This window comes from Oncorhynchus keta, chromosome 37 (assembly GCF_023373465.1).
Source record: "Oncorhynchus keta strain PuntledgeMale-10-30-2019 chromosome 37, Oket_V2, whole genome shotgun sequence".
NCBI lineage: Eukaryota > Metazoa > Chordata > Actinopteri > Salmoniformes > Salmonidae > Oncorhynchus > Oncorhynchus keta.
This window is the reverse complement of record NC_068457.1, coordinates 28,173,744-28,198,856: the sequence shown is the minus strand read 5'-3', so window position 1 is coordinate 28,198,856 and position 25,113 is coordinate 28,173,744. Positions and strand designations below refer to the sequence as shown.

Below are 25,113 nucleotides of genomic sequence, written 5' to 3'. Positions count from 1 at the left end.
GCAGGCTGGGGCTTTGAGGGGACAGGACATCTTTTTGAGGGGCAGGCTGGGGCTTTGAGGGGAGAGGACATCTTTTTGAGGGGCAGGCTGGGGCTTTGAGGGAACAGGACATCTTTTTGAGGGGCAGGCTGGGGCTTTGAGGGGAGAGGACATCTTTTTGAGGGGCAGGCTGGGGCTTTGAGGGGACAGGACATCTTTTTGAGGGGCAGGCTGGGGCTTTGAGGGGAGAGGACATCTTTTGAGGGGCAGGCTGGGGCTTTGAGGGGACAGGACATCTTTTTGAGGGGCAGGCTGGGGCTTTGAGGGGAGAGGACATCTTTTTGAGGGGCAGGCTGGGGCTTTGAGGGGACAGGACATCTTTTTGAGGGGCAGGCTGGGGCTTTGAGGGAGAGGACATCTTTTTGAGGGGCAGGCTGGGGCTTTGAGGGGACAGGACATCTTTTGAGGGGCAGGCTGGGGCTTTGAGGGGACAGGACATCTTTTTGAGGGGCAGGCTGGGGCTTTGAGGGGAGAGGACATCTTTTGAGGGGCAGGCTGGGGCTTTGAGGGGACAGGACATCTTTTTGAGGGGCAGGCTGGGGCTTTGAGGGGAGAGGACATCTTTTTGAGGGGCAGGCTGGGGCTTTGAGGGGACAGGACATCTTTTTGAGGGGCAGGCTGGGGCTTTGAGGGGAGAGGACATCTTTCTGAGGGGCAGTCTGGGCCTTTGAGGGGAGAGGACATCTTTTTGAGGGGCAGGCTGGGGCTTTGAGGGGACAGGACATCTTTTTGAGGGGCAGGCTGGGGCTTTGAGGGGAGAGGACATCTTTCTGAGGGGCAGGCTGGGGCTTTGAGGGGAGACGAGATCTTTTTGAGGGGCAGGCTGGGGCTTTGAGGGGAGAGGACATCTTTCTGAGGGGCAGGCTGAGGCTTTGAGGGGAGAGGACATCTTTCTGAGGGGCAGGCTGAGGCTTTGAGGGGAGACGAGATCTTTTTGAGGGGCAGGCTGGGGCTTTGAGGGGAGAGGACATCTTTCTGAGGGGCAGGCTGGGACAAAGTCAGATTGGTGTGCTCAGGAGGTGTGTGTGTGCGTGCGCACGTGTGTGTGTGTGTGTGCGTGTGCGTGTGCGTGTGCGTGTGTGTATACTTCTTCTTATTGTTACTTTGTCCTTGATTTTCACACTATGTACTATAGATCAATGACTAGCCAGGGATAAAGATATCCATGACATTCATTCTGCCAATATGAGAAAGTTAGGCCTACGTATTTTACCCTTTAAAGCCAACAGCACAAACTGGTATGGTATGGATATCTCTGGTATGGATATCTCTGGTATGGATATCTCTGGTATGGATGTCTCTGGTACGGCTGTCTCTGGTATGGATGTCTCTGGTATGGATATCTCTGGTATGGATATCTCTGGTATGGATATCTCTGGTACAGATATCTCTGGTACGGATATCTCTGGTACGGATATCTCTGGTATGGATATCTCTGGTATGGATATCTCTGGTACGGATATCTCTGGTATGGATATCTCTGGTATGGATATCTCTGGTATGGATATCTCTGATATGGATATCTCTGGTACAGATATCTCTGGTATGGATATCTCTGGTATGGATATCTCTGGTATGGATATCTCTGGTATGGATATCTGGTACAGATATCTCTGGTATGGATATCTCTGGTACGGATATCTCTGGTATGGATATCTCTGGTATGGCTGTCTCTGGTATGGATATCTCTGGTACGGATATCTCTGGTATGGATATCTCTGGGACAGATATCTCTGGTATGTCTGTCTCTGCTATGGATATCTCTGGGACAGATATCTCTGGTATGGCTGTCTCTTCTATGGATATCTCTGGTATGGATATCTCTGGTAATGATATCTCCTGTATGGATATCTCTGGTACAGATATCTCCTGTATGGATATCTCTGGGACAGATATCTCTGGTATGGATATCTCTGGTATGGATATCTCTGGTACAGATATCTCTGGTATGGATATCTCTGGTATGGATATCTCTGGTATGGATATCTCTGGTATGGATATCTCTGGTACAGATATCTCTGGTATGGATATCTCTGGTACAGATATCTCTGGTATGGATATCTCTGGTACAGATATCTCTGGTATGGATATCTCTGGTACAGATATCTCTGGTATGGATATCTCTGGTATGGATATCTCTGGTACAGATATCTCCTGTATGGATATCTCTGGTACAGATATCTCCTGTATGGATATCTCTGGGACAGATATCTCTGGTATGGATATCTCTGGTATGGATATCTCTGGTATGGATATCTGGTACAGATATCTCTGGTATGGATATCTCTGGTACGGATATCTCTGGTATGGATATCTCTGGTATGGATATCTCTGGTATGGCTGTCTCTGGTATGGATATCTCTGGTACGGATATCTCTGGTATGGATATCTCTGGGACAGATATCTCTGGTATGTCTGTCTCTGCTATGGATATCTCTGGGACAGATATCTCTGGTATGGCTGTCTCTTCTATGGATATCTCTGGTACAGATATCTCCTGTATGGATATCTCTGGTACAGATATCTCCTGTATGGATATCTCTGGGACAGATATCTCTGGTATGGATATCTCTGGTATGGATATCTCTGGTATGGATATCTCTGGTACAGATATCTCTGGTATGGATATCTCTGGTATGGATATCTCTGGTACAGATATCTCTGGTATGGATATCTCTGGTACAGATATCTCCTGTATGGATATCTCTGGTACAGATATCTCTGGTATGGCTGTCTCTGGTATGGATATCTCTGGTACAGATATCTCTGGTATGGATATCTCTGGTACAGATATCTCTGGTATGGATATCTCTGGTACAGATATCTCTGGTATGGATATCTCTGGTACAGATATCTCTGGTATGGATATCTCTGGTATGGATATCTCTGGTACAGATATCTCTGGTATGGATATCTCTGGTACAGATATCTCCTGTATGGATATCTCTGGTACAGATATCTCCTGTATGGATATCTCTGGGACAGATATCTCTGGTATGGATATCTCTGGTATGGATATCTCTGGTCCAGATATCTCTGGTATGGATATCTCTGGTACAGATATCTCTGGTATGGATATCTCTGGTACAGATATCTCCTGTATGGATATATCTGGTACAGATATCTCTGGTATGGCTGTCTCTGGTATGGATATCTCTGGTACAGATATCTCTGGTATGGATATCTCTGGTACAGATATCTCTGGTATGGATATCTCTGGTACAGATATCTCTGGTATGGATATCTCTGGTACAGATATCTCTGGTATGGATATCTCTGGTATGGATATCTCTGGTACAGATATCTCTGGTATGGATATCTCTGGTACAGATATCTCCTGTATGGATATCTCTGGTACAGATATCTCTGGTATGGATATCTCTGGTATGGATATCTCTGGTACAGATATCTCTGGTATGGATATCTCTGGTACAGATATCTCCTGTATGGATATCTCTGGTATGGATATCTCTGGTATGGATATCTCTGGTATGGATATCTCTGGTACGGATATCTCTGGTATGGATATCTCTGGTATGGATATCTCTGGTATGGATATCTCTGGTACGGATATCTCTGGTATGGATATCTCTGGTACAGATATCTCCTGTATGGATATCTCTGGTACAGATATCTCTGGTATGGATATCTCTGGTACAGATATCTCTGGTATGGATATCTCTGGTACAGATATCTCCTGTATGGATATCTCTGGTACGGATATCTCTGGTATGGATATCTCTGGTACAGATATCTCTGGTATGGATATCTCTGGTACAGATATCTCTGGTATGGATATCTCTGGTACAGATATCTCTGGTATGGATATCTCTGGTACAGATATCTCTGGTATGGATATCTCTGGTACAGATATCTCCTGTATGGATATCTCTGGTACAGATATCTCCTGTATGGATATCTCTGGGACAGATATCTCTGGTATGGATATCTCTGGTATGGATATCTCTGGTATGGATATCTCTGGTCCAGATATCTCTGGTATGGATATCTCTGGTACAGATATCTCTGGTATGGATATCTCTGGTACAGATATCTCCTGTATGGATATCTCTGGTACAGATATCTCTGGTATGGCTGTCTCTGGTATGGATATCTCTGGTACAGATATCTCTGGTATGGATATCTCTGGTACAGATATCTCTGGTATGGATATCTCTGGTACAGATATCTCCTGTATGGATATCTCTGGTACGGATATCTCCTGTATGGATATCTCTGGTATGGATATCTCTGGTATGGATATCTCTGGTATGGATATCTCTGGTATGGATATCTCTGGTACGGATATCTCTGGTATGGATATCTCTGGTATGGATATCTCTGGTATGGATATCTCTGGTACGGATATCTCTGGTATGGATATCTCTGGTACAGATATCTCCTGTATGGATATCTCTGGTACAGATATCTCTGGTATGGATATCTCTGGTATGGATATCTCTGGTACGTGCGTTTGTGTGTGTATCCTTCATCAGGAAACAACAGGAATCTCCACATGGGGCCTGGAGTCTCTAATAACTAGATCAGCGGGTGTGACTGTCATGGTTACTGTACTGCAGAATGACCCTTTACAACAAACAGTACCTTACAGTACATTCCCATCTGTTTGTGCTAACTGACCATAGACCATATGAGTTGGGGTCAAGATGATGTGGCAAATGATTTTACCTTTAAAAACTTCACAACCCTGAGCCATATAGGTATATCATTATTTTATCATACATTATAACTTTATATCATTTGTCTTTGTCCATCTGTCGTACATATCTCTCCATAACTCTGTGTCAAATCAGATCCAATAAATACATTAAAGAGACAAAGTAAACAGACAGAACAAACAGGCTGTACTGTAACAACAATCAATAGAAATGATGAAAAACCTCCACAATTAAATATATTGAATTATTATTATATATATAGTTAGAATCTCATAATCTTTTTTACATTTATTGTTAAAGCTCTTTCAATATTACACAATTATTAATTCTACAATACTTATTAAATCTCCATTTAGGCCTACGTCTCATTAAATAAAGTCATTTAATTTAAATCAAATAAAAGGAATTTCATGAATAATATAATATAATATCAATACAAATTCTATCAAATGTTTGAAGCATCAAAAAAGGTCAGATTTTTACAGCCAGTCAGTCCACCTCCCAGTTCAGTCATATAGTCCTGAACTTAGAGATACAGTATAACCTTCTGAACTCTATATTCCTATGTGCGTCTGGCGGCCAGCAGGTGGCAGTAGTGAGAGCCCAGAGTCCTATTCATTAGGGCACACAATTGAAAACGTTACAAAACGCTTCGCAACGCACCACAAAAAAATAAGCGTTTCTTATCGGACAGTAATCCATCTTGTCCCTCCCTGCTTCAGTCTGTTTTGTTCCATTTTGGTGCCTAATCAACATGACGACCCTTGAGGGCAGAAAGACGTCTCCTCCATAGACATTTTTTCCTAGAATGGACATCCCCATTCAAGTCAATGGGTGGTACAATTCTAATTCCATGTGGTAGAATTCTAATTCCATGTGGTAGAATTCTAATTCCATGTGGTAGAATTCTAATTCCATGTGGTAGAATTCTAATTCCATGTTCTCCTCACAGGGCTGTCTCTTTCAGGTCGTTGAGGTTTGGCATCCGTGACCTTGACGGTCTGGTAAAGGTGGGCCCGTTGGCGACCATTTGGTCGGGGTACGGCTGAGCACCCTCTGCCCTGGCGAGGGCCGCCGCGTGCCAGTTGGACTCCATCTGCCCCTGTATCTGCCCCGGGAGAGGGTAACTCTGCTTCCTGTGGCTCTTAGACTGACCAGAGCTGGAGCTGCTGCTGCTAGGGTGTCCCTGGTGGGACCTGCCGTCACCTCTCCCGTCGCTGAACACTCCCCCTTTAGAGGAGGAGGTGGGGGGGTTGGGGAGGTGCTGGAATCGCAGGTCGGAAGGAGGAGGGGGTTGGCTGGAAGAGGAGGAGGGGGAGAGGTGCAGGAGCCTGCGTAGGGACTTCAGGGGTTGGTTCTAAGGGGAGGCATAGAAAACAATCACCACAAAGCTTGTGAACACTAAGCGGGTACAGCAAGGTGGAAAAGAACAATTCAGTTGAGAATTCAGGAAATTCAGGAAGTGAATTGAAAATTCAGTTCAACCAGTAAACATAAATGAAGTGTGACTGTGAATCCACCTGTTTCTCCTGAGGCCAGTCACCGACTCTCTCTCTCTGTCTCCCTCTCTCCCTCTCTCGCTCTCTTTCTCTGTCGCGATCTCGGCTCTGCTCGCGTTCACGATCCTTATCCCGGGAGCGTTCGCGGTTCCTCCGCCGGCTGCCGTGGTGAGAGGAAGACGAGGACTTGGTCCCCTTCTGGATAAACAGGTTGTCCTGGCCATCACCAGGAACCTGCCATTTCACAACAGGAAAGGTGGGGGGGAGAGGGGGGGGGTTAACACTGACACAGTCAAGAACGATGGACTCAGGACATTTCAATAAACCTGAACACCCCAAAACATCCACTAGACCTCCAGAGGGGAAAAGGCTAAGGAATCTACTCTGACTGCATCTGGGGTCTAGTGGACACTTTCCGAGTGCATTGTGGGTAACACAGCGTGCAAATATGATGAGCAGGCATCACAGGCACATCTCTGGATGGCTGTGGGTCCTCCATGCACCTCTCTCCTCCCCATTCCCTCTCCTCTCCTCCTCCTCCTCCTCCTCCTCCTCCTCCTCCTCCTCCTCGATCCTACTGCACCAGATGCTTCACATGCTGTTAATATCATTGAGCGGAGCGGACGGTGACATCACAGTGACGACATCACATGGAATGAACCCAGGAACCAACCAGCACACCAGCTCTCAAACCCAGGAAGTAGTGACTGTGAGACCCAACTGGCAGTACATTTCTGGATGACCATGGTCCAGTGACTCCTGTCCATCTCTGGCATCTCTGACAGAGAAACACGGACACATTTTCAATGCTGTAACTCACAGTTGAAACTCTATTGGCTACTGAGGGACTGTCTATCACAACGTCAGCCCATTAAGCAGAATGTATGCAAACAGAACTACTGTTGGTTAACCAGTCACTACTATGTAGACGTGAACAGCTGAGATTGAGATGGCTGGCTTTGCCTTGCACCACTAGGACCAGATGGTCTCCTCTGCTGTAGAGGACTGTTTTAGAGAGGAGGCTGAGGCCCTGATGGGCTGGGCTGGGGGGCTTACATACTGTACACAGTGCCAGAGGGAGGACAGAGAGGGAGAGAGAGAGAGAGAAGAGAGAGAGAGAAGAGAGAGAGAAGAGAGAGAGAAAGAGAGAGAAAGAAGAGAGAGAGAGAGAGAAGAGAGAGAGAGAGAGAGAAGAGAGAGAGAGAAGAGAGAGATCTGGTGTGGTGACATTTGCTTCGAGAAGCAGCCCTCAGGACGTAGCCTACTTAACTTTATCTCCTGATCCCAGACCAGTTTAGAACAGGCTGACCTACATGCAATCTGCTTACAGCAGTGTGTTGTAGATCTGATTATAGGCCAGCGTACTACAGTTCACAGATCTGGAAGCTGTTGTGGTGGTATGAACTAAAAATGGCCGTCGATGTCAACAATAACAGATGAATTAATGACTCCACAGTAGTTGACACATAGAGTACTGTCACTGCATGTCTGTGTGACAGGGTAGGAACTAGGAACCATAGTTTTGGTCAGTGTTTCCTCTGCTTCCTAGCCTGTCACATATGTAAAATAGCATGCGTCATGATATAGGCTTATAGTTTACTGGTGAGGTAGAGTAGGGTGTGGTAGACTGATGCTGCAGCATGGGCGAGGGCACTACGGGAAGAGCTTTCTGAGAGGAAGTATGCTTTAAGCTATTCTTTGAGTTAAACAGAGGGAAAAGGCCTTTCTTGATGCGGGGGTTCCTTCCATCGTCGACTCTGTCTGTCTGTAATACAGGATACACAACGCTCCAGTAATGGATAACACACTGGGAAACAGACACACCTGTGTTGTTCTTTGAAGACCCCACACATATACACACATGGTTTAATGTTTATGAAGATGGAAAAGCAGCAGCAATAACAGAAACACATGGGAGCTACATTCTGGCATCTCTCTCTCTCTCTCTCTGTCTCTCTGTCTCTCTCTCTCTCTCTCTCTCCGTCTCTCTCTCTCTGTCTCTCTCTCTCTCTCTCTCTCTCTCTGTCTCTCTCTCTGTCTCTCTCTCTCTCCGTCTATCTCGCTCTCTCTCTCTCTCTCTCTCTCTCTCTCTCTCTCTCTCTCTGTCTCATTCTCTCTCTCATTCTCTCTCGCTCTCATTCTCATTCTCTCTCTCATTCTCTCTCGCTCTCATTCTCTCTCGCTCTCATTCTCTCTCTCTCTCTCTCTCTCTCTCTCTCTCTCTGTCTCTCTCTCCGTCTCTCTCTCTCTCTGTCCATCTCTCTCTCATTGTCTCTCTCCCTCCCTCTCTCTCTCTCCCCCTCTCTCCGTCTCCCTCTCTCTCTCCCTCTCTCCGTCTCTCTCTCCCTCCCTCTCTCTCCGTCTCCCTCCCTCCCTCTTCTCTCTCTCTCTCTCCGTCTCTCTCTCTCTCTCTCTCTCTCTCTCTCTCTCTCTCTCTCTCTCTCTCTCTCTCTCTCTCTCTCTCTCTCTCTCTCTCTCTCTCTCTCTCTCTCTCTCCCTCTCTCTCTCTCATTCTCTCTCTCCCTCCCTCTCTCTCTCTCTCCGTCTCTCTCTCCCTCTTTCTCTCCCTCTCTCCGTCTCTCTCTCCCTCCCTCTCTCTCTCTCCCTCTCTCTCTCTCTCTCTCTCTCTCTCTCCCTCCCTCTCTCTCTCTCTCTCTCTCCCTCTCCCTCCCTCCCTCCCTCCCTCCCTCCCTCCCTCCCTCCCTCCCTCCCTCCCTCCCTCCCTCCCTCCTCCCTCCCTCCCTCCCTCCCTCCCTCCCTCTCTGTCTCCCTCTCTGTCTCTCTCCCTGTCTCTCTCTCTCTCTCTCTCTGTCTCTCTCTCTCCGTCTCTCTCTCTCTCCATCTCTCTCCCACTCTCTGTCTCTCTCTCCGTCTCTCTCTCTCTCCCTCCCTCTCTCTCTTTCTCTCTCATTCTCCATCCCTCCCTCCCTCCCTTCTCTCTCTCTCCCTGTCTCTCTCTCTCTCCCTGTCTCTCTCTCTCTCTCTCTCTCTCTCTCTCTCTCTCTCCCTCCCTCTCTCTATTTCTCTCATTCTCCCTCCCTCCCTCCCTTCTCTCTCTCTCCCTGTCTCTCTCTCTCTACGTCTCTCTCTCTCTCCATCTCTCTCCCACTCTCTCTCTTCTCTCCCTGTCTCTCTCTCTCTCTCTCATCTCTCTCCCACTCTCTCTCTTCTCTCTCTCTCTCCCTGTCTCTCTCTCTCTCTCCCTCCCTGTCTCTCTCTCTCTCTCTCTCTCCATCTCTCTCTCTCTCCATCTCTCTCCCACTCTCTCTCTTCTCTCTCTCTCTCCGTCTCTCTCTCTCCATCTCTCTCCCTCTCTCTCTCTTTCCCTTTACTCAGGAGTTTACTCATTATAACTCAAGTGATGCTAGACAGGTAAACGTAGAGTATATAAATGTGTAATGTTGGAGTTCTATCCAACATGTAAAGCTGTAAACCTGCACTGTGGATTAATCAGATGAATGTCTATGTGTGACTGAGAGGGGAAACCTCACGGTATTGGTCGGTTTCTTCTTCTTCTTCTTCATCGATCTGAAGAAGCCCTGTTTCTCCTTCTCTTTTGCCGGCTCTGGTTGGTTCATCACCATTGCCTCTGCAGTACTCCTGAAGTTGCCGGGACACAACACTGTGTTAGCTCGCTGAGCTAAAGCCTAGACATTACCTCAGGGAGATGCTCATCCCACACTCAACAGGAGTCAATGTCATTCGTTATTTCGTTCATTCATTGTAGATGATATCCAGTGATTGACAGCTCACCAGTCAAAGGCAGTCTGGCGTTTGGAGTGGTTGTTCATGACACCTGGGTCCCCTGGCACCGGCGGTCCTCTGCTCTCCCTCTGAGCCCCACCATCATGGAAGGACGAGGAGTTGTCTGGCCTGGGAGAGGGCACTGCAACACAACACAAAGAGAAGAAGACACTTTCAGAGAAGGAGAAGAGACAGTCCCCATCCTTCTCTCTCTCTTGGTAAAACTCTCTCTCTCTGCATCTCTCTTGCTCTCTCTCTTGATAAATCTCTCTCTCTCTCTGCATCTCTCTTGGTAAATCTCTCTCTCTCTGCATCTCTCTTGCTCTCTCTCTTGATAAATCTCTCTCTCTGCATCTCTCTTGCTCTCTCTCTTGATAAATCTCTCTCTGCATCTCTCTTGCTCTCTCTCTTGATAAATCTCTCTCTCTCTCTGCATCTCTCTTGCTCTCTCTCTTGATAAATCTCTCTCTCTCTGCATCTCTCTTGCTCTCTCTCTTGATAAATCTCTCTCTCTGCATCTCTCTTGCTCTCTCTCTTGATAAATCTCTCTCTCTCTCTGCATCTCTCTTGCTCTCTCTCTTGATAAATCTCTCTCTCTGCATCTCTCTTGCTCTCTCTCTCTCTGCATCTCTCTTGCTCTCTCTCTTGATAAATCTCTCTCTCTCTCTGCATCTCTCTTGGTAAATCTCTCTCTGCATCTCTCTTGGTAAATCTCTCTCTGCATCTCTCTTGCTCTCTCTCTTGATAAATCTCTCTCTCTCTCTGCATCTCTCTTGCTCTCTCTCTTGATAAATCTCTCTCTCTGCATCTCTCTTGCTCTCTCTCTTGATAAATCTCTCTCTCTGCATCTCTCTTGCTCTCTCTCTTGATAAATCTCTCTCTCTGCATCTCTCTTGCTCTCTCTCTTGATAAATCTCTGTCTCTCTCTGCATCTCTCTTGCTCTCTCTCTTGATAAATCTCTCTCTCTCTCTGCATCTCTCTTGCTCTCTCTCTTGATAAATCTCTCTCTCTGCATCTCTCTTGCTCTCTCTCTTGATAAATCTCTCTCTCTCTCTGCATCTCTCTTGGTAAATCTCTCTCTGCATCTCTCTTGCTCTCTCTCTTGATAAATCTCTCTCTCTCTCTGCATCTCTCTTGCTCTCTCTCTTGATAAATCTCTCTCTGCATCTCTCTTGCTCTCTCTCTTGATAAATCTCTCTCTCTCTGCATCTCTCTTGCTCTCTCTCTTGATAAATCTCTCTCTCTCTGCATCTCTCTTGCTCTCTCTCTTGATAAATCTCTCTCTCTGCATCTCTCTTGCTCTCTCTCTTGATAAATCTCTCTCTCTGCATCTCTCTTGCTCTCTCTCTTGATAAATCTCTCTCTCTCTCTGCATCTCTCTTGCTCTCTCTCTTGATAAATCTCTCTCTCTCTCTGCATCTCTCTTGCTCTCTCTCTTGATAAATCTCTCTCTCTCTCTGCATCTCTCTTTAAATCTCACAAGATCTCTAAATGCTCTCTAAATAAATCTTCTTTACAATGCATCTCTCTTGCTCTCTTCTCTGATAAATCTCTATCTCTCTGCATCTCTCTTGCTCTCTCTCTTGATAAATCTCTGTCTCTCTGCATCTCTCTTGCTCTCTCTCTTGATAAATCTCTCTCTCTCTCTTTCTCTCTTTGATAAATCTCTCTCTTGATCTCTCTTGGTAAATCTCTCTCTCTCTCTGCATCTCTCTTGCTCTCTCTCTTGATAAATCTCTCTCTCTCTGCATCTCTCTTGGTAAATCTCTCTCTGCATCTCTTGTTAACTCACTTTTTCTCTCTCTCTCCCTCTCTCTTTCTCTCACTCTAGCTCTCTTGGTAACTCAATTCAATTCAATTCAATTCAAGGGCTTTATTGGCATGGGAAACATATGTTAACATTGCCAAAGCAAGTGAGGTAGACAACATACAAAGTGAATATATAAAGTGAAAAACAACAAAAATTAACAGTAAACATTACACATACAACAGTTTCAAAACAGTAAAGACATTACAAATGTCATATTATATATATATATATATATATACACAATGTACAAATAATTAAAGGACACAAGATAAAATAAATAAGCATAAATATGGGTTAATTTACAATTAACTCTCTCTCTCTCTCTCTCTCTCTTCTCTCTAACTCTCTCTCTTGGTAACTCTCTCTCTCTCTCTCTCTCTACATCTCTCTAACTCTCTCTCTTGGTAATTCTCTTTTTCTCTCTCTTGATCTCACTCTCTCGTTCTCTCACTCTCTCTTGTTCTCTCTCTCTCATAGTGCACGTACCTCTGTAGAAGCTTCCTACCCGTCTGGGCATGGAGTCACTGAAGATCATGCGGTTCTCCTTGGAGGAGACTGGGTCCTCGGGGTGGGGCTCATGGTACATCCCCACTGGTACCTACAGTACATCACAAACAAAGCCGAGTTGAACAGAACACAGAGAAAATACTATGTTGAGTCACGCTTATTGATCCCATTATCATAATGCTGTAACATGAGCTCCATTCACACCCTGATCACAGTGTTTCACACCCTGATATCTCACTCCTACATCCTTATCATAGTGTTTCACACCCTGATATCTCACTCCTACATCCTTATCATAATGTTTCACACCCTGATATCTCACTCCTACATCCTTATCATAGTGTTTCACACCCTGATATCTCACTCCTACATCCTTATCATAGTGTTTCACACCCTGATATCTCACTCCTACATCCTTATCATAATGTTTCACACCCTGATATCTCACTCCTACATCCTTATCATAGTGTTTCACACCCTGATATCTCACTCCTACATCCTTATCATAGTGTTTCACACCCTGATATCTCACTCCTACATCCTTATCATAGTGTTTCACACCCTGATATCTCACTCCTACATCCTTATCATAATGTTTCACACCCTGATATCTCACTCCTACATCCTTATCATAGTGTTTCACACCCTGATATCTCACTCCTACATCCTTATCATAATGTTTCACACCCTGATATCTCACTCCTACATCCTTATCATAGTGTTTCACACCCTGATATCTCACTCCTACATCCTTATCATAGTGTTTCACACCCTGATATCTCACTCCTACATCCTTATCATAATGTTTCACACCCTGATATCTCAATCCTAGATCCTTATCATAGTGTCTCACACCCTGATATCTCACTCCTAGATCCTTATCATAGTGTTTCACACCCTGATATCTCACTCCTAGATCCTTATCATAGTGTTTCACACCCTGATATCTCACTCCTACATCCTTATCATAGTATATTTAAGCAATAAAGCCCGAGGAGGTGTGGTATATGGCCAATATACCACAGCTAAGGGCTGTTCTTACGCATAACACATCGCAGAGTGCCTGGACACAGCCCTTAGCCGTGGTATAGTGGCCATATACCACAAACCCCCAAGGTGCCTTATTGATATTATAAACTGGTTACCAATGTAATTAGAGCAGTTAAAATAAATGTTTTATCATATCTGTGGTATACGGTCTGATATACCACGGCTGTCAGCCAATCAGCATTCAGTACATAGACATACTGCTGATAAAACAGTGCTAGAAGCAGTCAGAAACCAGACAGTAAGTGGTGAAATCAGCCTGTGATGAACAACAGAAAAAGCTATGGACCTCGTTCTTAGCAGGGCGTTGTGAGTGAAAGGAGGCTGGGTTGTCCCGCGTGGAGTCTTTAATCTGGGGTCGGGGGTGAGAGGTCACCACCTCTTTAGAAGACGGCTCACTCTGTAGACCAGATGGACAGACAGACAGACAGACAGACAGACAGACAGACAGACAGACAGACAGACAGACAGACAGACAGACAGACAGATATAGCATGTGAGGCAGACAGTACAAAGTAGCAGTGTGTGTGACAGATATAGCATGTGAGGCAGACAGTACAAAGTAGCAGTGTGTGTGTGTGTGTGTGTGTGTGTGTGTGTGTGTGTGTGTGTGTGTGTGTGTGTGTGTGTGTGTGTGTGTGTGTGTGTGTGTGTGTGTGTGTGCGTGTGTGTGTGTGTGTGTGTGTGTGTGTGTGTGAGAGAGAGAGAGATCAGGAGAGAGACAGTACATTAGCAATAATGTGAGTTAGGCCAGATACTGTAGCCTCAAAGAGAGATACACAGACACACATATGCACATACACGCACACACACACAGCTGTCAGTCAATTATTGACACTGACCCTGGTCGTGTCTTCAGTGCAGTCCTCTCTGGACGATCCCACAGAGTGTCCTACGGGGTGTCTGGTGAGGGTGCGGTGCTGAAGCTGGGGGGAGAGCATCTGCAGACTGCTAGCCCTGGTGGGCAACCCCTGACCCACCATTAAGCCCCCCTCACTACCCCCTCCACCCCCACCTCCGTGGGACCTGTGGCGCTCACTCCTCCTCACGTACATGGAGTGGCGGTGAGGCCTCTGCTGGGAAGAGAAGGGACTGGTGTAGCCCAGGCCGTAGGGGTAGGACTCATGGGGGGAGGCCAGGGTGTGAGCTCCGTGGTTCCCCCCACAATCCCCTCCTCCTCCTGGGTCAAGAAGCTCCGGGCCCGGGGCCAAGGCCTCCTCTGGAGCTTTGTGTCTGGAAGAGGAGGCGCGTCGGCAGGATGAGTCCAGGGTGGAGCTTTCCAGACGGGGGTTGTTGCCGCGGGACGAGGGGCTGTGGCCGGAGGAGTGGCCGGTGTGGCTGGATGTGTGTCCAGAAGTGTGGCGTTCGCTGTGGCGGGGGACCTGGGGACTTCCAGGGGGGGCGTGGCCAGAAGAGTGGCGTTCGCTGTGGCGGGGGGCCTGGGGACTTCCAGGGGGGGCGTGGCCAGAAGAGTGGCGTTCGCTGTGGCGGGGGGCCTGGGGACTTCCAGGGGGCGTGGCCAGAAGAGTGGCGTTCGCTGTGGCGGGGGACCTGGGGACTTCCAGGGGGGGCATTGAGGTTCAGGTCCAGACAGCTGAAATGACATATAGACTAACCTCAACCATGAGTACAACAACACACATATAGACTAACCTCAACCATGAATACAACAACACACATATAGACTGACCTCAACCATGAATACAACAACACACATATTTACTGACCTCAACCATGAATACAACAACACACATATAGACTGACCTCAACCATGAATACAACAACACACATATTTACTGACCTCAACCATGAATACAACAACACACATATTTACTAACCTTCAGACCTAAATAAAACTAATTCTCAACGAGAATAGAATGTTCAGATCTGGCCTCAGGGGACTACACATTTCCAAATACACACCATCACCAAGACTACACAAAATCAATAAGCTAGCATGTCCTTCAAACATTCATTAACCATTCCCTGACAGCTCTTTCTCTCTCTCACCTTTTTGGGATAGGGGGCAGCATTTTCACTTTTGGATGAATAGCGTGCCCAGAGTGAACTGCCTCCTACTCTGTCCCAGATGCTAATATATGCATATTAGTAGTAGTATTGGATGGAAAACACTTAGAATTTTCTAAAACTGTTTGAATGATGTCTGTGAGTATAACAGAACTCATATGGCAGGCAAAAACCTGAGAAAAATCCAACCAGGAAGTGGGATATTTGAGGTTTGTAGTTTTTTAAAGCATTGAGATAAGGGTTAGTTGCACTTCCTACGGCTTCCACTAGATGTCAACCGTCTTTAGAAACTTGAATGAGGATTCTACTATAAAGGAGGGGCTCATAAGACCTCTTTGAGTCAGTGGTCTGGCAGAGAGCCTTGGTCTCATGACGTGCGCTCCCGACAGAGTTACCTCTCGTTCCAGTGCTTTTTTTCAGACAAAGGAACATTATTGATGTTTAATGTTAAAAACATCCTAAAGATTGATTCCATACATCGTTTGACATGTTTCTAATGGACTGTAACAGAATTTTTTGAGTTTTTGTCTGGACGAAGTGCCTGCGCCTCATGAAGATGGATTACTGGGCGGAACACGCTAACAACAAGTGGCTATTTGGACATAAATGATGGAAATTTATGGAACAAATCAGTCATTTATTGTTGAACTGGGATTCCTGTGAGTGCCTTCGGATGAAGATCATCAAAGGTAAGTTAATATTTATGGTGTAATTTCTAACTTTGTTGACTCCAAAATGGCGGATATTCCTCTGGCTGTTTTGGGTTCTGAGCTTCGTTCTCAGATTATGCTTTTTCCATAAAGTTAAAAAAAAAATCTGACACAGTGGCATTAAGGATAAGTCTATCTTTAATTCTGTGAATAACAGTTGTATCTTTTATCAATGTTTATTATGAGTATTTCTGCAAAATCACCAGATGTTTTGGAATCAAAACATTACTGCAAGTAACGCGCCAATGTAAACTGAGATTTTTTAAATATAAATATGCACATTATCAAAAAAAAACATACATGTATTGTGTAACATGATGTCCTATGAGTGTCATCTGATGAAGATCATCAAAGGTTAGTGATTAATTGTATCTATATTTCTGATTTTTGTGACTCCTCTCTTTGGCTGGAAAATGGTTGTGTGTTTTTTTGACTTGGCTATGACCTAACATAATCATATGTTGTGCTTTCGCTGTAAATCATTTTTAGAATTGGCCACGATGGGTAGATTAACAAGATGTTTATCTTTCATTTGCTGTATTGGACTTGTTATTGTGTGAAAGTTAAATATTTCTAAGAAATATCTTTGAATTTCACGTGCTGCCTATTCAGCGTAATGTTTTCCGCTAGCGGAACCCCTGCCCTAGAAAGGTTAACAATTTCCTGACAGCTCTCTCTCTCTCTATATAGGTTAACCATCCCCTGACAGCTCTCTCTCTCTCTATAGGTTAACCATCCCCTGACAGCTCTCTCTCTCTCTATATAGGTTAACCATCCCCTGACAGCTCTCTCTCTCTCTATAGGTTAACCATCCCCTGACAGCTCTCTCTCTCTCTATATATAGGTTAACCATCCCCTGACAGCTCTCTCTCTCTATATAGGTTAACCATCCCCTGACAGCTCTCTCTCTCTATATAGGTTAACCATCCCCTGACAGCTCTCTCTCTATATATAGGTTAACCATCCCCTGACAGCTCTCTCTCTCTATATAGGTTAACCATCCCCTGACAGCTCTCTCTCTCTCTATATAGGTTAACCATCCCCTGACAGCTCTCTCTCTCTCTATATATAGGTTAACCATCCCCTGACAGCTCTCTCTCTCTATATAGGTTAACCATCCCCTGACAGCTCTCTCTCTCTCTATATAGGTTAACCATCCCCTGACAGCTCTCTCTCTCTATATAGGTTAACCATCCCCTGACAGCTCTCTCTCTCTATATAGGTTAACCATCCCCTGACAGCTCTCTCTCTCTCTATAGGTTAACCATCCCCTGACAGCTCTCTCTCTCTATATAGGTTAACCATCCCCTGACAGCTCTCTCTCTCTATATAGGTTAACCATCCCCTGACAGCTCTCTCTCTCTCTATAGGTTAACCATCCCCTGACAGCTCTCTCTCTCTATATAGGTTAACCATCCCCTGACAGCTCTCTCTCTCTCTATATAGGTTAACCATCCCCTGACAGCTCTCTCTCTCTCTATATAGGTTAACCATCCCCTGACAGCTCTCTCTCTCTATATAGGTTAACCATCCACTGACAGCTCTCTCTCTCTCTATAGGTTAACCATCCCCTGACAGCTCTCTCTCTCTCTATAGGTTAACCATCCACTGACAGCTCTCTCTCTCTATATATAGGTTAACCATCCCCTGACAGCTCTCTCTCTATATATAGGTTAACCATCCCCTGACAGCTCTCTCTCTCTCTCTCTATGTTACCTGGCAGGGAAGAAGCGGGCGGAGATTCCAGGGGTTGCCGTAGGGTCGTCGGGGTGCACGCCCCTCACCCCATCTCCAAGGTTACCACCCACAGACTTGGCATTGTTGCTCAAGGCGCTGTGGCTCTTGGACAGGCTCAGGTAGGAACTGGAACTCTTGGAGGAGCTGTGGGTGGAGTCTATGTTGTGTCCACCATGGCGGCCATGTTGTTTCTCCATGGTATTGGTCTTGCCCTCCAGAAAGGAAGAGTGTCGTCCCTGCCCTACTGGAAATATTAAAATGTAAAAAATGGGCTGGCAATGCAGACAGAAGGCAGCTTTATGTTCAAGTATACCCCTGGACAGGATTCTAGTCAAGAGCATTTTTCCTTTTAAGTGTTAAGGAAGGGGTATGTATTAATCTTATGTGCATGTTTCAGTAGGGTGGCCCCGGACCTTGCTGTTGCTGCTGCTGAGAGCGGGAGGTGGACTTCACGTACATGGCTCCAGGGCCCTGCTGGTCAGGAGCCTTGGCCCCTGGGGGCCCAACACCAACCAGGTTGAAGTCAAACTGTGTCGTGCCCTTTAAAATAAAGAGAAGACAAGAGAAGATAAAATAAGACAAGATAATAACGTTATTGTCCCCAACCACGGGAAAATGTTGTTTTCAGCCTTGTGCATTTAGATGAAAATACATGTCAAGAATAAACACAGGTCAAGACAAAGACAGCTGGAAAAACAAACTAAATGAATACAATTTATGTAAACAAGTGTAGTTTGCTCCATAAGGAGCTGAATAAGTTATTAATGAAAGTAGAGGTCCTGACGTTGTTTACCTTGGTGTCCTTGGGGCTGAGCAGGTGTGGCATGTTGTTGTTGACCAAGTCCTTACTACAGGCGATGGAGCGGTTGAGGGTCTGGGTCATGTAAGCCTTGGGGTGGAGGGTGGGGCTCAGGCTGGACGACACAGGCTTGTTGCCGTTTAGGAAGCTGTCGTTGCCTAGGTGAAGGTCGCCATGGCGAGGTAGGCTGGAACATTCTTTACTGTTAGAGTGACGGTGACCCGAGCTCTTACTGCCGTGGCTTCTGTATAAGGGAGGGGAGGGAGGGAGGGAGGAAAGGAGGGGAGGGAGGGAGGGAGGGGGTGGGAGGGAGGGAGGGAGGGAGGGGGTGGGAGGGAGGGAGGGAGGGAGGGGGAGGGAGGGAAGGAAGGAAGGAAGGAAGGAAGGAAGGAAGGAAGGAAGGAAGGAAGGAAGGAAGGAAGGAAGGAAGGAAGGGGGAGGGGAGGGAGGGAGGGAGGGGGAGGGAGGGGGGTTGAGGGGAGGGAGGGAGGGGTTGAGGGGAGGGAGGGAGGGAGGGAGGGGGGAGGGGGGGGGGAGGGAGAGGGAGGGAGAAGGAGAGAGAGAAGTATTAAGATCAGAACATATTGAGATTGAGAGATATTGAGAGGTACAGGTATAGCTAAGTAGCTTATTTTATCTGTGCAAGAACAACATAGCCAGATGTGAAACCATGCAGTATCCAGAACCTAACCAGACCCCATGCAGTATCCAGAACCTAACCAGACCCCATGCAGTATCCAGAACCTAACCAGACCCCATGCAGTATCCAGAACCTAACCAGACCCCATGCAGTATCCAGAACCTAACCAGACCCCATTCAGTATCCAGAACCTAACCAGACCCCATGCAGTATCCAGAACCTAACCAGACCCCATTCAGTATCCAGAACCTAACCAGACCCCATGCAGTATCCAGAACCTAACCAGACCCCATGCAGTATCCAGAACCTAACCAGACCCCATGCAGTATCCAGAACCTAACCAGACCCCATGCAGTATCCAGAACCTAACCAGACCCCATGCAGTATCCAGAACCTAACCAGACCCCATTCAGTATCCAGAACCTAACCAGACCCCATGCAGTATCCAGAACCTAACCAGACCCCATTCAGTATCCAGAACCTAACCAGACCCCATGCAGTATCCAGAACCTAACCAGACCCCATTCAGTATCCAGAACCTAACCAGACCCCTTCCAGTATCCAGAACCTAACCAGACCCCATTCAGTATCCAGAACCTAACCAGACCCCATTCAGTATCCAGAACCTAACCAGACCCCATTCAGTATCCAGAACCTAACCAGACCCCATTCAGTATCCAGAACCTAACCAGACCCCATTCAGTATCCAGAACCTAACCAGACCCCATGCAGTATCCAGAACCTAACCAGACCCCATTCAGTATCCAGAACCTAACCAGACCCCATTCAGTATCCAGAACCTAACCAGACCCCATTCAGTATCCAGAACCTAACCAGACCCATTCAGTATCCAGAACCTAACCAGACCCCATTCAGTATCCAGAACCTAACCAGACCCCATTCAGTATCCAGAACCTAACCAGACCCCATTCAGTATCCAGAACCTAACCAGACCCCATTCAGTATCCAGAACCTAACCAGACCCCATTCAGTATCCAGAACCTAACCAGACCCCATTCAGTATCCAGAACCTAACCAGACCCCATTCAGTATCCAGAACCTAACCAGACCCCATTCAGTATCCAGAACCTAACCAGACCCCATGCAGTATCCAGAACCTAACCAGACCCCATTCAGTATCCAGAACCTAACCAGACCCCATTCAGTATCCAGAACCTAACCAGACCCCATTCAGTATCCAGAACCTAACCAGACCCCATGCAGTATCCAGAACCTAACCAGACCCCATTCAGTATCCAGAACCTAACCAGACCCCATTCAGTATCCAGAACCTAACCAGACCCCATTCAGTATCCAGAACCTAACCAGACCCCATGCAGTATCCAGAACCTAACCACACCCCATTCAGTATCCAGAACCTAACCAGACCCCATTCAGTATCCAGAACCTAACCAGACCCCATGCAGTATCCAGAACCTAACCACACCACTTGTAGTGTTCAGTGCAGTGCTGACCTGGTGGCCACAGGGTTCTGACAACAACAACAACAACAACAACAACAACATCAACACCAACAACCCCCTACAGTGCTGACCTGGTGGGCACAGTGTTGTCCATGTGGCTGTGGGGCTTCCTCTTGGAGGAGCGTGGGGGGTTAGGGGAGGGTGGTGCTGGGGCGGGCTGCTCCAGGAGGCGGAGGGGCTGGAAGGCTGGGTGGTTCAGACTCTGTTCTGTCAGGTAGCGGTCAGAAGGGACCAGCAACAACAGGTTCTAGAGAGGGAGAAGACAGACCACAGGGGTTTAGGACACAGTCAATCACAAAACTCTCTATACATATATATATATATATATATATACGGTACCAGTCAAAAGTTTTGACACACCTACTCATTCAAGTTTTTTTGTGTATTTTTACTATTTTCTACATTGTAGAATAATAGTGAACACATCAAAACTATGGAATAACATATTGAATCATGTAGTTAACCAAAAAGGGTTAAACAAATCAGTTTTACACACTCTTTGCATTCTCTCAAACAGCTTCATGAGATTGTCACCTGGAATTCATTTAAATGAACAGGTGTGCTTTGTTAAAAGTTCATTTGTGGAATTTCTTTCCTTCTTAATGTGTTTGAGCCAATCAGTTGTGTTGTGACCAGGTAGGGGTGGTATACAGAAGATAGCCCTATTTGGTAAAAGATCAAGTCTATATTATGGCAAGAACAGCTCAAATAAGCAAAGAGAAACGACAGTCCATCATTACTTTAAGATATCAAGGTCAGTCAATACGGAACATTTCAAGAACTTTTTAAAGTTTCTTCAAGTGCAGTCGCAAGCGCTTGACGAAACTGGCTCTCATGAGGACCGCCACAGGAAAGGAAGACCCAGAGTTACCTCTGCTGCAGAGGATAAGTTCATTAGAGTGACCAGACTCAGAAATCGGCAATTAACTGCACCTCATATAGCAGCCCAAATAAATGCTTCACAGAGTTCAAGTAACAGACACATCTCAACATCAACTGTTCAGAGACCACTTCTAAAGGACACCAATAATAATAAGAAACTTGCTTGGGCCAAGAAACATGAGCAATGGTGTAAATCTGTCCTTTGGTCTGATGAGTCCAAATCTGAGATTTTTATTTCTAACTGCTGTGTCTTTGTGAGAAGCAGAGTAGGTGAACAGATGATCTCTGCATGTGTGGCTCCCACCATGAAGCATGGAGGAGGAGGTGTGATGGTGTGGGGGTGCTTTGCTGGTGACACTGGCATTGATTTATTTAGAATTCAAGGCACACTTAACCAGCATGGCTACCACATAATTCTGCAGCAATACACCATCCCAGGCTGTGTAAGGGATATTTGATCAAGAAGGAGAGTTATGGAGTGCTGCATCAGATGACCTGGCCTCCACAATCAACCGAACTCAACCCAATTGAGATGGTTTGGGATGAGTTGGTCCGCAGATTGAAGGAAAAGCAGTCAACAAGTGCTCAGCATATGTGGGAACTCTTTCAAGACTATTGGGAAAACATTCCAAGTGACTACCTCATGAAGCTGGTTGAGAGACCAGCTGTTCCAGAAGAGTGTGTGATCACGCTCTCCGCAGTCGATGAGTAAGACCTTTAAACAGGCCAACATTCACAAGGCCGCAGGGCCAGATGGATTACCAGGACGTGTACTGCTAGCATGCGCTGACCAACTGGCAAGTGTCTACACTGACATGTTCAACCTCTCCCTGTCCGAGTCTGTAATACCAGCATGTTTTAAGCAGACCACCGTAGACCCTGTACCCAAGAACACTAAGGAAAACTGTCTGTAGCCATGAAGTGCTTTGAAAGGTTGGTCATGGCTCACATCAACACCATTATTCCAGAAACCCTAGACCCACTCCAATTTGCATACCGCCCTAACAGATCCACAGATGATGCAATCTCTATTGCACTCCACACTGCCCTTACCCACCTGGACATAAGGAACACCTACTGTATGTGAGAATGCTGTTCATTGACTACAGCTCAGCGTTCAACACCATAGTGCCCACAAAGCTCATCAATAAGCTAAGGACCCTGGGACTAAACACCTCTCTCTCCAACTGGATCCTGGACTTCCTAACGGGCCGCCCCCAGGTGGTGAGGGTAGGTAACAACACATCCGCCACGCTGATCCTCAACACGGGGGCCCCTCAGGGGTGTGTGCTCAGTCCCCTCCTGTACTCCCTGCTCACCCATGACTGCACGGCCAGGCACGACTCCAACCCTATCATTAAGTTTCCGATGACACAATAGTGGTGGGCCTGATCACCAATAACAACGAGACAGCCTATAGGGAGGAGGTCAGAGACCTGTCCGTGTGCTGCCAGGACAACAACCTCTCCCTAAACGTGATCAAGACAAAGAAGATGATTGTGGACTACAGGAAAAAGAGGACTGAGCACACCCCCATTCTCATTGACAGGAATTCATACATTTTCATAGTGGTCCTTGTGGGAATTGAACCCACAACCCTGGTGTTGCAAGCGCCTTGCTCTACTAACTGAGCTACAGCATTCTTAACGCAGAGCTCTACACCTGTTGGTTACAGAATTCATTATCACGCGCTGTATAGAAATGCTAGAGATTCAGACCATTCTAAAAACAACTGGCTTTTCACCACGTGGATCCAGAGACAGAGATATGGGTGGGAGGGTTTATCACACCATTCATCTCCTGAGGAAAGTGTGATGTACTGTAGGCCTCGCTCACAGCAGAGTACTGACTGACCCACAGCTTTAGTCATAGACATACATTAGCTAGCAAGACTAGTCTAGTTTGAGCCTGCAGGACCCAGAATACCTTCCATTAGCAAGACTAGTCTAGTTTGAGCCTGCAGGACCCAGAATACCTTCCATTAGCAGGACTAGTCTAGTTTGAGCCTGCAGGACCCAGAATACCTTCCATTAGCAAGACTAGTCTAGTTTGAGCCTGCAGAATCCAGAATACCTTCCATTAGCAAGACTAGTCTAGTTTGAGCCTGCAGAATCCAGAATACCTTCCATTAGCAGGACTAGAATACCTCCCATTAGCAGGACTAGTCTAGTTTGAGCCTGCAGAATCCAGAATACCTTCCATTAGCAGGACTAGTCTAGTTTGAGCCTGGGGGACCCAGAATACCTTCCATTAGCAGGACTAGAATACCTCCCATTAGCAGTACTAGTCTAGTTTGAGCCTGCAGAATCCAGAATACCTTCCATTAGCAGGACTAGTCTAGTTTGAGCCTGCAGAATCCAGAATACCTTCCATTAGCAAGACTAGTCTAGTTTGAGCCTGGAGGACCCAGAATACCTTCCATTAGCAAGACTAGTCTAGTTTGAGCCTGCAGAATCCAGAATACCTTCCATTAGCAAGACTAGTCTAGTTTGAGCCTGCAGGACCCAGAATACCTTCCATTAGCAGGACTAGTCTAGTTTGAGCCTGCAGAATCCAGAATACCTTCCATTAGCAAGACTAGTCTAGTTTGAGCCTGCAGAATCCAGAATACCTTCCATTAGCAGGACTAGTCTAGTTTGAGCCTGCAGAATCCAGAATACCTTCCATTAGCAAGACTAGTCTAGTTTGAGCCTGCAGAATCCAGAATACCTTCCATTAGCAGGACTAGAATACCTCCCATTAGCAGGACTAGTCTAGTTTGAGCCTGGAGGACCCAGAATACCTCCCATTAGCAAGACTAGTCTAGTTTGAGCCTGGAGGACCCAGAATACCTCCCATTAGCAAGACTAGTCTAGTTTGAGCCTGGAGGACCCAGAATGTGCTAATACTGGCAATACCAATTGTGTGTCTCTGTCTGTGTGTGTGTGTGTGTGTGTGCGTGTGTGTGTGTGTGTGTGTGTGTGTGTGTGTGTGTGTGTGTGTGTGGAGGACCCGTGTGCGTGTGCGCGTGCGTGTGCGTGTGTGTGCGTGTGCGTGTGCGTGTGCGCGTGCGCGTGTCTGTGTGTGTGTGTGTGTGTGTGTGTGTTACCTTCATCAGATCCAGCATGAGGCCACTCAGGATGGCCAGGTACCTCCGCTCCAGGGTTGTAGGGTGATTCACTGAGGGGAACTGCTGACACACACACACACGTACAGTTGTGAGGTTTCAGAGTGCAGTGTCTATGTTGAGATTCAGATGTGTCTGACTGGAGTTGACAGGAGGCTTAGCTGACTGTTGTGTCTGAGGCCAGACGTGCTGCTAACGGGCCTAACACAGCTTTCACTATAGCAGGTACATGATTACCACCCCTCCCATGGATCTCTGTGTGGGAGTCTGGTGGACTTGCATGTGTCTGTCTGTCTGAAGGTGTGTGTCTCTGTGTGGGAGTGCATCAGGAGGCTGGTGGACATGCATGTTTCTGTCTGTCTGAAGGTGTGTGTCTCTGTGTGGGAGTGCATCAGGAGGCT

The 25,113-nt window shown here is 46.6% G+C and overlaps 1 protein-coding gene across 5 annotated transcripts in view; it reads right to left on the bottom strand.

The window, feature by feature from the left end:
• Window positions 1-4,757: 4,757 nt before the first annotated feature.
• Window positions 4,758-25,113, bottom strand: part of cdkl5 (cyclin-dependent kinase-like 5) — a 108,535-nt gene continuing 88,179 nt past the window's right edge. The window contains exons 9-22 of one of the 5 annotated variants that reach the window (XM_052500086.1): window positions 24,695-24,775; window positions 20,796-20,971; window positions 18,595-18,844; window positions 18,215-18,341; window positions 17,781-18,045; window positions 14,878-14,920; window positions 14,169-14,822; window positions 13,616-13,726; window positions 12,259-12,370; window positions 9,971-10,103; window positions 9,709-9,817; window positions 7,818-7,982; window positions 6,239-6,451; window positions 4,758-6,075 (exon numbers count right to left, since the gene is read on the bottom strand). In XM_052500086.1, the coding sequence (XP_052356046.1) occupies window positions 5,665-6,075; window positions 6,239-6,451; window positions 7,818-7,982; window positions 9,709-9,817; window positions 9,971-10,103; window positions 12,259-12,370; window positions 13,616-13,726; window positions 14,169-14,822; window positions 14,878-14,920; window positions 17,781-18,045; window positions 18,215-18,341; window positions 18,595-18,844; window positions 20,796-20,971; window positions 24,695-24,775 (2,850 nt within the window). In that variant the 3' untranslated portion in view covers window positions 4,758-5,664. The remainder of the gene's footprint in view (window positions 6,076-6,238; window positions 6,452-7,817; window positions 7,983-9,708; window positions 9,818-9,970; window positions 10,104-12,258; window positions 12,371-13,615; window positions 13,727-14,168; window positions 14,823-14,877; window positions 14,921-17,780; window positions 18,046-18,214; window positions 18,342-18,594; window positions 18,845-20,795; window positions 20,972-24,694; window positions 24,776-25,113) is intronic. The other 4 variants (XM_052500089.1, XM_052500088.1, XM_052500091.1 and 1 more) reach the window with 4 other exon arrangements.